Below are 12,875 nucleotides of genomic sequence, written 5' to 3'. Positions count from 1 at the left end.
CAAATGGAAGCCCGAGGTCACCCTCCAACTTGGTGGCTTGACCCCAGGTTCAAGAGAATTACAAGATGAACGTACAGGTTTTTGCCCGTCCTCACAGGACACTCCACCGGGGAGCGATGGACACGGGAAAAAGACTAACCTGCAAAATCCTGACTTCCGCGGCCGTCAGAGCCTTGGCGTTTTCCTGCTTCCGTGGCATCGGTTTCTCTTAGGCTATCCACTCAGTGGATATGCTGTCCGCAAATCTGCACCTTTGGTTTGATGAGGTTAGAGTGGAAACAAACTTAAAATTGGTTTTTATGTTTGTTAATACACTGCTTCCTTCAAAAAGGCAAGGATTCTTTAAGTAGTTGATGGGGCTGATGGTTTTAAATTTAGAGATTCAATGAGGTATCTCAATATTCATAAGTTGCTATTAATAAATATGAAGTATGTAGAATTCTGCTGTTTAAAGCACTTTAGTAGTATTTAATACATCGAGACTGAATAAAAATGACTTTTTAAAGTAAGTGAAGCCATCGCCATCAACTTGAAAGATACTACATCACGAGTGCGCAGACCCATGGAAGTATGAGGTGTGTGGGCCTGTTTCCCTCCTTTGGGCCAGAGCACAGGGCTGGGCAACCGCTGCCCTCGGGTATGCAGACCTCCAGGACCAGGCCTCTGTCTCCACGTGCGGAAGAGGCCTTTTGGGGAATGAGCTCAGAATTTAGAAAGTTGAATTATTTGCTACAAATACTTTCTTTTCACAAATATATCTGCAGTTTTTATGCCAAGGATTTCCCCCTCTACCTACTCTTAGCAATAAGAAAAACTCTAAAATGTATTTTTTCATGGTCTCTGTATCTTAAGAACCAATCTGAGAATCTGGAAAGCAGACACTTACTGACAATAGTGTCTTCCTTTGCTGCTTTCATTCCTCTTTACATTTCATAGCACCTTTTATTTTTAACTAAAAATAAAATGTTCAAAAGAGGGGGCACTATTATTTTAGGATGTGTTGTCTCAAAGAAATCGACTCTTCTGTATATAATCAATACCAAAGAATGCAAAAAAAAAAATGCCTTTAAAGGATTAATAGGATTTTTTTCCCAATTAGAAAAGTTACAAATTGTCCAGCAGAAAAAACCTTCTATCATATCCTCTTTATTTCTCGCAGCAAAATACGCTGCTACCAAATAACTCGTTACAAACACACTATTTTTCTAAATAAATAAAATGGGCATAACTCACCAGTACATAGTAACAAAAGAATTCCTAAGAACACTATTAAAGCAAGATAAATAATCTCTTGGACAACAAAACAGGGGAACTGCATTTAAATTATTTTAGAAATAGGTCATAACCATTATTGCACAACTAATAATAAGCATTGAAACATCTTACCAAGCTACAGAAACTCCTATAAAAGAATTATATAATTCTGAATACACTGCTAAATTCTTTCTCAAAGAATTGACCCACAAAAAATCAGGTTCAATATTTTAAAATACAAGATGGAAAACTCGGATGTTAGGTGGCAGCTGTCCTCATCTGTGTTTCTTCAGGGTTTGGAGAGAATGGTGAGTGATGCTGTCTTGCTGTGGGGAAGGAATGGGCTGGTTTCTTTTCTAGTTTTTAAACCAAAAGAAGGAATGTAAAAATACATACTTTCAAAAGACTTCTCTACAGTGTCTCTCATTTGTCTGCTCCAAACAAAATCCAAACGGAGGACTCCCTGCCAGTAGACAGTCCCATGCTCCTGCCCTAAAGACATCACATGTTTGAGTAACTGACAACCATGAATCGGGTTTGTTACCGGGGCTCAGTGCTGCCCGCGGTGTCCCCTAAGGAGGAGGCGGAGGGAAAAGATCATCTTGGATTTTTCTTTCTTTTTTCTTTTTTGTAATTAACCAGCTGTCTTAAGGACTATAATTTTAATAATGTGTTCCCAGTGGTTCATCTCCTCAGTAAACAGTCTATACAATTAATAAAGAACTTTTTTTTTCCCTCCCAGTACAATTGTGGGACTTGTTTCAAAGAGATAACTATACCTCTTTTAACACCCTGGCAAATGCCTACGGTTTTGTTACATTTCTAACCTATCAGGAAACATCTCTAGTCAACTGGGTTTTAACGTGGCTGAGAAGAAAGGCGCGCTTTCAGACCAATGTCAGCATCTCCGGAAAGAGAAGGTGCGGCAGCTTATCTAGCGGGAAGGAGAACGTCTTCGGCCACGCTTTCCAGACTAAACAACAGAGGGGCGGAGGCGGCAAAGGTGGCTTTTCAGCAGGTGAGTACCTAGTGGTCGCCCAAGGCTAGGCGGCCAGGCGGCCACCCCACGACACGCCAGGACTGATCTGTTTTGTCCCTCCCTTCTCCGAAAGACAAGCCTCCCTGAACCGGTGGGATTCTGCCATGTTCTAAGATGAAACGGGTGGGGGCTCTGGTGGGAACAGCCTCCGAGAGGAGCCGAGCCCGTGTACCATTCCGGGTCCCGCTGGCTGGGCCCCTCGCGGACGCCCCCTCCGCGCTTACCCCTGCGAAGGGCAGCGCCGCGCAGCCCACTCCTGGGAGCCCCACAGCGCGGCCTCCGTAAACCCTACCGCCACCAAGTCGCCCCTGGGGAAGTAACAGGACGGGTGTGGATTCAACGCCCCCTCCAAGAACCTGGACCCTCAGGACTTTTGGTTCTTTTTACAAAGCGTTTTGTTTCCACACGAGTGGTTATGGTACGAAGGCGTCACAGAGCGAGACGCGTGGAGCACGGAGATCTGCGGGCGGGCGGTGTCCCTTCCTCCCGGGGCCCCCCCATCCTGGCGCGGACAGAAGCAGACGCAGCAGGACATCCCCACAGCAACTGTGTTTCCTAAAGGAACACCAGGTGCCTCACACCCTCTGCTTGCAAATCCCATTCTTCCCGTATTCTTTTTGTTTGAAAAGAAAGAAGAAAGAGAAACAATAAAGGATTATAAAAGGCCAAACAAATGACAACAATTAAAGGTCAGTCCCTTCTCCTGGGCCTGACAGATTCTTCCAGTTTTGCTCTTGTCTTCTGGTCCCAGACTCCGGGGCCCCCGGCGACATCTCGAGCGAGTGGCGCCGCGAGGAGGCCTCTCCGTCCGCCCCACACCAGTGTCCTCACTTCAGGCGCTGAGTCACGTTGGCCAGGGCCACGGCAAAGGCCTGCACAGCCGAGAAGGGGTACTGGAAGTCCAGAATGTATGCGTTGCCGTCAATCCTTCCAAACTGCATCACCTGGAGTCGGGTGGAGCAGGCAGAGAAGCAGAGACATGAAGAGAGCATGAGGTGGGAAACAACCACATCCACACGGCTCCCGAGGGAAGGGGACGGCCAATCCGGGAGGCCGGTGTGCCGACCGGAAAGACTCTGACCAAGCTTCTCCATCTCACCGCGAGTTTGTCAGAAAGAAAGCGGGCGAGGGAACATGTCAAACGTGCAAGTGGGAAGATAACGAGAAAAATTCGGAGCGTGGAAAGCTCCGCAGCTCAAATAAAGCGGTTTCCTCACCAAGGAAGCAGAAAGGAGAACGGACAAGTTGAAGAATCTATAGGCTAGTAAAGGGTTAAGAGACACATCAATCCTCACGGTGGAATGTCACTGCTCAGAGAGGGATAAAAAACACAGTCACCTCCCTCCCCTGGTGCTCCTCTCCTAAGCTCCCTTTCCTTTGTCCTTTCAGTGCTTACTGGCCCGCATCCTATCCCTGCACAACATGCATCCGTGTGTGTTCATGCTCTTTCTTCCATTGCTGCTCCACTCCAGGAGCACAGGGACTTTCCCTGTTTTCCCCACGGCTCTAGCTTCAGTGCCTGGAGCAAGCCCGGCAAGCTCTCTGTGAAGGGCTGATGATGAGGGTTTTAGGCTTTATGGGTCACAGGGTCTTTGCCACAGCTCTAACCCCGCCGCAGGACGAAAACAGCCTCAGCCAATGTTCAGCAGACGCCCACGGCTGCATTCCAATAAAACTTTATAAAAAAGGGCAGCGGGATGGACTGGTCTGTGGGCCACCAACTGCTGACTCCTGGCACAGAGGACTGCCAGGCAGATGCTCACTAAATATTTGTTGAGTGAATTAATGAACATGAGATTTAAACATGCAGGGTGACAGCAATTCCCAGGATGGTAAGATGTGCACGCAGAACGACAGTGACACGGCACCGTGAGAGCTACCGTTTCGGGCTGCGGCAGGAGCCAGTGACAAGTCACCCCGTGTGTCATGTACCTTACGCCAGAGAATCAGGGAAGGACTCAGTCATAAATACACTGGAAGAGGCAAACCCACATTGGCTAATTATTATGTCTAGGGAAAGAAAAACTGTACAGGAAAAAGGAAATATAATTAAGCCGTCATCTGTGGCTCAGCTGTAAATCACGTACGCGGGCATAATGACCCCCACTGAGGACGTTGAGTAAGAACAGGGGAAGTTCCTGTGTGCGGACATGGCAGTGGGGCGATCCGAACCAACCCTCCTACCCCTCAGGGACAAGTCGATACATGATGTGAAAAACTGAAAAATCAATACACAGAAGTGGGAACACGTTGTCAACGACCAGAAGCAATGGAGCTGGAAGAACGTGTGTCCCGGAGGAGAATGGAGTTTGGGAGGGGGCCCGCGTGCTGGGCAGGGAGGGGCCCGCTAGTTTTCCTCCTGGATCTCACAGAATCATCTGACTTTGAAAAATCAGTACATGTGCTGCTTTGACAATAAGTAAAAAAAAAAAAAAAAAAAAGCCAGCAACGGCACCCCGTAAAGTACAACCACGATCGGCCCCACTTGAGAGCCACCGTTGTGTTCTGCATTTCTCCAGGGGCTCCTGCAGGCGGAAGCAGGGCCATCCTTCAGCAGGTTTTCAGCCCCGCGCCCCACCCGACTGCTCAAGACCAGAATGCAGCGGTCCCTGCCATGGCCCCAGGCATGCTTGCTTACCTGCCGCCCCTCCAGCTCGATCTGGAAGTTCTTGGCCGACTCCTGGGTCACCCGTCCCCCGAAGTCCAGCTGGTACACCTGGGTGGCTTCGTTCCACAGAGGCTGCTTGTTGGCCATGACATACACGAAGCCCTGGCTGCCCAGCCGCCCGTCCTCCTTCTCGCTGGCTTTCCGGCACTTGAACTCCTCCAGCTCGCTGGCCGTCCTCAGGCTCCGCTTGCTTTTCCAGCCCTTCTTGCTGCCCTGGCTCTGGTTCATCAGCTCATCCCCGCTGATGAACAGCTCGGGCTCGCTCTCCGAGCTGTCCTGGAACTCATTCGTCTTGTTCAACTTCTTGGACTTCAGTTGGTCTTTCTGACTCTTCACTTTCTTCTTCTCTCTCCCCAGGCGGGGGCTGGAGATCAGGGAATTAAAGTCACTCAGAGTCCGCGCCTCCTTCTTCACTTTGCCCTCCGTGATGGCCTGAACGTTTCCTTCCTCCGCTCGGCTGTCCAGGCGCTTCCGGTTCTTCTTCCCGAATTTCTCTGTCCGCTGGGGGACCGGGCTTTCTGTCAGGGAGAGGACTTCTTGGAAGTTGTCTGTGGTCTCTACCATCACCTCGGTACCCAAGTGGCTTTGGAGGTCAGTGGGCGGTGGCGACACGAGGGGCTTCTCTATCACCAGGTGTGCCTTGGGGGGCAGAGCGCCCTGGGGGTTTTGCACGGGCGGGCAAGGGCTATAGGAACTCCAGGGGTGCAAGGCGATAGGCGGCAGCTGTAAACTCGAGCAGGTGCTGCTTCCCGGATACATGGGGGGCAGGGCGCAGTAGGAGAGGCTGGGTGGGTAGGTGGGCTGCAGAACCACTGCCGACTCCTGTGGTGCGAACGGCGTGGGGCACAGGGCATCTTTTGGGGAGCAGGGAGCCTGCACTCCCGGCAAAGGGGGTGTGTTATAGCTTCCTGGATACGGCATTCCCATCCCGTAGCCTGTGTGGAAAGTGGCAGTAGGACTGGCGGGAGACTTGGGGGAGACAAAGGGCACGCGGGACACATCCAGGTGCTGGCTCTGACCTACAATAAGGGGGGGCAGTTTCAGGGGATTGGGCACTGCAGTCTGTGCTGTCCTTTCCTGAGGAACCCAAATGTCCTCCCCCAGCACAGGGTCCCACTGGTAAGGTGGTGGCCGTTTTCCGGCCACAGCAGCTTCGGGCAGCGCGGGGTGCCTCAGGGGCTTCTCCACCTGACAGTGCTGGGCCAGCGCCTCGTCCTCAGTGAAGGCCGAGTTAACATAGTCGGCGCGGTCGCGGGCCCCATCTGGCGGGCTCAGGAGGCTGTAGGACGACTGGGAGGTCAGCGGGGAGGTGCTGGCAGCGTGCGCCAGGCCTGATCCCGGCTGTGCGCCCCCTGCACCCCCGGCGCCCGGCTCGGGCCGCCCAGCAGCACCCCCGCCGCTGCACTGGCTGCAGGTATACAGGGCCGGCGGGGGCCGCGATGGGAACTGCACGGCGCCCTTGGGCTTGGGCGGGTGCTGCGGTGGGGCCCTCGGGGGCTCGGCCGGCTGCGCCGCCTTGAGCGCCACCTCGCGGTTGTTCCTGCGCAGCGTGGCGTGGATGAGACTGTCGGGCCTCTGGGCAGCGCCCCGGCCGGGCACCAGCGGGCCGGCGATTTCGGGGTATGGGGGTGGGTCTCCGGTTGGGATGGAGTAGCGGGGGACCGTCAGGCGGTTCAGGGTCGCACTGGTGCAGGGCTGGGGGACCTTCTTCTCCGTGGCGGTGAGCCTCAGGGTGGCCGAGCTGCCCGGGCCTGGGAGGGTGTAGGTGTTCTGGGAGCAGAGCATCCGCGTTCGCGGCCGGCACACCTCCTCCACGTTGCCGCTGCTGTCGAAGGTGGTGATCCTCTCGTAGCCCAGGGGCGTCTGGTAATGGGCCGCTGTGGGGTACAGGGAGAAGTCGCCCTTCTTCAGGCACGTATCCACCGGAGGTTGCGGGGGCGGCAGCGGGGGCGGCGGTGCTGCGGTAGTGGGGGCTGCGGGGATGGTTCCGGGGTAGGGGGGTGGTGGGTTCATCTTCGCCACCTGGACCTCCTGTGGGGCACTGAACACCACTGCGTCCCCTTCCGCGGCCAGCTGCGCCACTGGCCGCAGGGCCTTGGCGGACTTCTGTAGGTGGTCATGATCTCGGTCTCCATGGTCCACCGACAGCTGGATGGCTCCCTGGGTGGGCGGCGGCAGGGACAGCTGAGCAGGGCTGGGGACGATGCGGCCCATCTCCACACCTCCGAAGATCACCTGTCCGGGGCTGGAGTAGCGGTTGGAGACGGGGTACTGGGTGGCACTGTCACTTCCGTGCTCAGATGTCCCCACTGCCGTGGTCTGATTGGTCAGGACGTCCAGCTGCACATTCTGATTGGCCAGCAGGGACTGCACCAAGCCTATGCTCTGAGTAGGGGACATCGCCTGTGCCGAGCTGTGAATGGGCGCAATGGGGATGTTCACCGTGCACGGGGGGTTGTTCTCAGGCACACCAGATGCTCCTGTCACTGGAAGGAAAAGGGAAAAAATGAAATGCTTCCAAAACAGTGCTGTGAAACTGGATCAGAATAAGTAACACAACAACTAATCAACTCATCCAGTCCTTCTGCATACAAAATGCAATTGCTACGGAGGGAGAGAAGTTTGCTTGGGGAAAAGCTCGACCTTTCACACAAGTTCTACAGACTTTCTCTAAGGTTTCTGGAAGGACACAGGCAAAGATTTCCAATGAATATACTTTTGAACCTTCTGAACTTGGTACCTAAATGGTACCAGGGCACATACTTACCTGTTTTTTAAAAATTTTATTTATTTTTATTTTTTAATACTTAACTGTTTAAAAAGATGCTTTTTACTCATGAATTCATAAAATGGCCCACTCTTTTATGCAAGAAGAGAATTATGATATGTAGCATGACACTCCACGGGGCACTCATAATGCCTAGGGTCCGGGGTAGGTTTACCCACAATTACAGACTGGTTAATATGGGAAGTGTTAAGCAGCAGATGTACATGTGAAATTTGTACACAAGTTAAGTTTCTGTAAATAGAACCATGTAAAAGGCAGTAGAGATACCAAAAAAAAAAAAAAAAAAGAATCTTCTAGCAAATAAGCATTATTCGGGAAGGATCATTTCCTAATTTATGTGCTGTTCAGCATTTCTAACAGTGTGTAAGGTACAGCCCCCCTCTGTAAAATCCTGTAACTATAGTCTATCTGTACAGAGAGGGAACTTAACAAAGCACGAATTTGAGCGATGCCCTGCAGACCACAGGCAGGGGCTCAGAACCACCGTTTAGACTGCCCTGCTTAAAGTATCATCAGGCACTGGCAAGTTTCCTTATTTGGGCCTTTAAGTGCTACATGGCAACTAGTGTATGCGCAGCAAGCAGGATTTGACTAGCCAACTGTAAAGGCTGTCTGACCTTTTACCATAGCTACAGAATGAGGGCAGCTAGCTCATCGAAAGCTAAGCCGGGGGCACCGGGGTGGCTCAGCTGGTTAAGCGTCTGCCTTCAGCTCAGGTGATGGATCTCGAGGTCCTGGGATTGAGCCCCACATTGGGCTCCCTGCTCAGTGTGGAGCCTGCTTCCCCCCCTCCCTCTGCCTGCTGCTCCCTACTCACGTTTTCTCTAATAGATAAATAAATCTTAAAAAGAAAAAAAAAAAAAAGCTAAGCCCACCCTTGGTTCCGTCAGATTCCCCCTTCCCTGGGGCCCACTAGTGAGATACAACTATCTCCTGGCTGCATGAGCCTGGGTCCGTCTCATTTTTTATTAATCCTATTCAGACCCTCCTCCAGATGTTCACTCATCTGCACGGAGCACTGAGCGCCGGGCTCTTCCCTGATACAAAGAAGAGTCTCTCCGTCGTCAGCATTAAGTGCGAGGCCTGAGAGAAAATGCTGCCCCGACTGGGAAGCCCAGACGGGAACAGCAGCAGGCGAGGGCGGAGCACTGGGGAGCGGCACGAGTCTAGTTCCGTTATTCAGAAGGTGTGTCCGGTGCTGCTCCAGATTCTGAAACGGCAGGGGACGTGCTGTATGCGAGGCTCACGTGTGTGAGGCTTCACCGAACCGCAGATTGATGGGGCCGCAAAACCGTGCCCATTAGGACTTGGACGGTCTAGAACGCCTGCTGCCCCTGTAGGAGAGCTACAACCATGGGAAAACCAAAGACGGCTCCTCTCCAGAAGTACAAATAATTTTACAGGTAAAAACCTGTGAAAAAAGTAAACAACTGGGCTAAGAGAAGATAAACAACCCCCCAAGTTCAGAGCCTGAGCTGGGCTGCGTGTCCTTCCCTGTTCCACGGCAAGAACCACAGGCCTCTGTTCCAGACCCACCAGATACAGAAGTCAGTGGCCCGTGTAGGATTCCTCTGGCTCAAAAACCAGAGACTTTCAGAACCTGCTTGGTTCTAAGTAGAGAAGTCCTTATATTTATAAAATTACAGGTAGATGTTTTTGAGACCACTTACATGGAAATAACTGGCAGATTACCTAGAGATCATTCTACTCTGTTAATCAAAATAGGATCCCTACCCCCTGGAAAACACTTAATTCAAGTGCTATAGATATTTGAAAACTTGTAAACTGGGATTTTAAAAGCTTGTGCCAGAATTCACCTTTAACTGAGCCCAGGCTTCTGTCCGCTGAGATGTGCGCTGCACAGCGGGAGAGAGAGGTCTGCATGTAAAGGCTTCCTGTCCTGGAGACGGGGCGCGTTCGAGACCCTGGGCTCTGCGGGAGTCACGGGACCAGGGGAGTGACGCTGCTCTCTAAGCGGGGGCTGACAGGAGGAGGGCTAGCCTAGGGCCGAGAGCCGGTTTCAGTTCTGATTGTGTGGAGCTCTCTCTCATCAGTCCTGTTAACCTCTCTGACTGCGCGCATGACTGAGGACCTCTGTGAAGATGAAGCAAGATGGCAGAATGCTCTGTGGACATGAGGCGTCACGGTCACCCTCATCGTCCTTGCTCTGGTAGCTCCCCGTCTCCCCAAAGCAGCGACAGTACAACCTTCAGCATACCCACCAACTGAGGAAGTTATACCTCTTCCAAACCAGGGCGGCGGGCACGGACGGACATGCTGTAATCCTCTACTACTTAGCGCTCTGCCCCCGTCACGACCCCCTAAGAACACACCTGGTAAATCATCTTCATCCTCACTGAAAACATTCGGGTTGAAGACAGGCAAATTAACATAGTCCATAGAAATCTTCCGAACCTCTGGGAGATAGATGGTCATCTGCCGCGGCTGGAGATGCAGGAGGCTGGTTTTATAGATTACTGCGGGGGTCGGGGGAAAGGAGGAAAGCGCTGTTAACAAAGACATGCTCTAGGACAGCCAAGCACCGGCAGAGTCACAGGAAGAGAAATGGGGCCGTGGCGTCCCTGCCATCAGAAGGCAGGGGGGAGTCCGACAGTGGCCTTCGTCTCCCTCCCACACGCCACTGGCCACCCAGCCGCGCTTTGGATTCCCTAAGAACAACTCCTCTGTCTAGCCCAGTCACTTTGCCAAGTGATCTGTCTAGGGAACCCCACATTTCAAACGTCAAAAGCATTACCTAGACTTAAATGCTTTTCTGGAATGAGCTGGGATAGGAGAAATACATTTTTTTAAAGCCTCGCTTGAGATCAGAATTCTAATTTAATAAAAATAGTTGTGATAAGCAGAGTGCCAAGCTCAGGGGGATCTCATGCAACCCAGGAGACGGGGCGACATGGGTCAGGTTGGAACTAAACACTCCCCTTACTCAGGACTGGATTCTCCTCTTCCTGACTTTCAACTTCAACCTCATGATCAGGACAGAGATTTAGTGAACTTCCACACTGTTTCTTTACATGCTAAGGTTTTATTCAATCAACAGGGACATTTAGGACAATGCCTCAAATATTTAGAGGTGAAATTGGTTAAAAACAATGAATTTAGGTTTCACAGTAGGTTAAAGTCGGGATCAACTTTCCTTTATGTTTAATGCTCTTTCCTGTGAGGTAAGTACAAGTTCTTGAATTATTACTGTGATTCTCATTTTTGTTAGACCCAGCTCCGTCCCCATAGCTGCCCGCCAGCACCCGGTGGCTGACTGGCTCACACCCCTGCCGCCCAGCAGGACCTCACTGATGAAAGGCCTCTGTGAGGCTGATGCTTGCGCTGCTGTGGGCTAGGACGACTTTTCCAATAAGACACAGGCCTTATTCGTGTGTTCGTCTCTCTCACCCACAGAAGACAATATGAATTTTGGCTTAAAAATTCTGGACGATTCTCTACAGCTTAAAAATTAATGCAGTAAAGGGCTATTCTTCGTTGTTTAGAGATAAAAGAAATAAAATTGTAAAATCTCAGGAGGGATTAAAAATAAAAAGTTGCTTCCAAGGGGGGAAAGATTAAGTGGCCGGAGATAAAGACGAGATGGAGTTTTACTGAATACCACTTCAAATCTTTTGAATTTGAAATTTATTCTATATTTTTTAAATTGAGAAAGCAAAAAATCAGAAATAAAATTTCACAGGCCAGATAATTCTAACTGAAGCAAACAAATTATCCAATATAAAATATATCCAACAGTACTCTACATTTTGACATTAGAGTGCCAAAGATTATTTAAGAGGGTGCCACATGTAACTTACACATCTTCTAGAATCCAAGAGACAGAATCAAGTGGAAAATTTGCTTAGCTTGACAAATGAATAGTAATAGCTAAAATGCTCTTTTTAAAATGGTATGTGATCAGGACAGTGATTTCACTGCAGTCCTACAGAAAGTTTAATCCTGAGCACTTGAGTTCCTCACACTGGAACACCGTGTACAGTGAGGGCACTTACAAGTTCTCCCGTCTCAAGGTCCTTGACTTATGTGTGGATCTATTCAACATCCAGAAGGGAAAGATGCACTAAGACTCCATTCCTCTTTTCAGTGTGTACGTACGGTAGGCAGATGGCTCAGTTCCCAGCTCATGGATGGGGGCAACAGGACACTCACACTGTGGTGCCGAGCATCCCCGTGTGCACCAGTGGGGCACGGCTGCGTTACTGAAGAACACGCTTCCGTGGTCATCAGAGCCTTTCCTTTCTTGGCATTATGTGCAGGAACAGCCTATTGTTATTTTCTAAGTCAGTTTTATGTTTTACTTTTATTCCTCTTTTTCTTTGAGCTGAGAAACCTCAAAAGGAAAAATCCGCATGCAGCACAATTTAGTCCCTTAACATGCATACACGGCACAGCTCTTTTTAACACCTGCTTTGCAAAAATTATTTAATTGAAAGGATCTGTGTCTGAAACAACCCCAATAGGCAGATTCATAATTTTTCAAAAACCATTTTTAGCAGTAGGTTACGCAGAGCCATTCAAGATGGGACCACCAGGGGCGCCTGGGTGGCTCAGTGGGTTAAAGCCTCTGCCTTCGGCTCAGGTCATGGTCTAAGGGTCCTAGGATCGAGCCCCACATCAGGCTCTCTGCCGACTCTGCCTGCCTCTCCGCCTACTTGTGATCTCTGTCAAATAAATAAATAAAATCTTAAAAAAAAAGAAAAAAAAAGATGGGACCACCATCCATTGGCAAGCCTGGCCTTCCAGAGAGAGCTGTGCATACCAAATGATGAGGCAATCTAGCAAGGCTGGGCGGGGGACAGCATGTGTCCACAGCCCACCCAGGGATGTGCCTACTGGCATGAAGCTGCTTTGAAAAGGACCTTCTGTCATTTCATTCCTTCGCTGTCCCCAAGTAAACATGACACATTAGTACTACTCATTCGAGCAAGAGTACAGAAAGAACGCAAATGTCAGGTTCTAGCCCAGCTTTTACTTCCTTACTTTTGTTTTCCTCAGTGTCTCAAACTTCTCACGGAGAGGGTACTTATCTGGGACTTCCAGGTGCCATCTCTAAGGGTTTACCACACAGAACTGTATTAACAGTCAGCTCCTTATGGTCTTTAATG

The 12,875-nt window shown here is 50.4% G+C and overlaps 1 protein-coding gene across 7 annotated transcripts in view; it reads right to left on the bottom strand.

Annotated features, from left to right (window-relative positions):
• Positions 1-2,803: 2,803 nt before the first annotated feature.
• TULP4 (TUB like protein 4) overlaps positions 2,804-12,875 on the bottom strand; it is a 223,243-nt gene continuing 213,171 nt past the window's right edge. For all 7 annotated transcript variants that reach the window (XM_032836454.1, XM_032836460.1, XM_032836461.1 and 4 more), the window contains 3 exons: positions 10,083-10,226; positions 4,932-7,447; positions 2,804-3,237 (listed from right to left, as the gene is read on the bottom strand). In XM_032836454.1, the coding sequence (XP_032692345.1) occupies positions 3,121-3,237; positions 4,932-7,447; positions 10,083-10,226 (2,777 nt within the window). In that variant the 3' untranslated portion in view covers positions 2,804-3,120. The remainder of the gene's footprint in view (positions 3,238-4,931; positions 7,448-10,082; positions 10,227-12,875) is intronic.

The sequence above is a fragment of the Lontra canadensis genome, unplaced genomic scaffold (assembly GCF_010015895.1).
Source record: "Lontra canadensis isolate GAN:19392208 unplaced genomic scaffold, GSC_riverotter_1.0 scaffold92, whole genome shotgun sequence".
In the NCBI taxonomy this organism is placed as follows: Eukaryota; Metazoa; Chordata; class Mammalia; order Carnivora; family Mustelidae; genus Lontra; species Lontra canadensis.
This window is presented reverse-complemented; position numbering and strand designations above follow the sequence as displayed.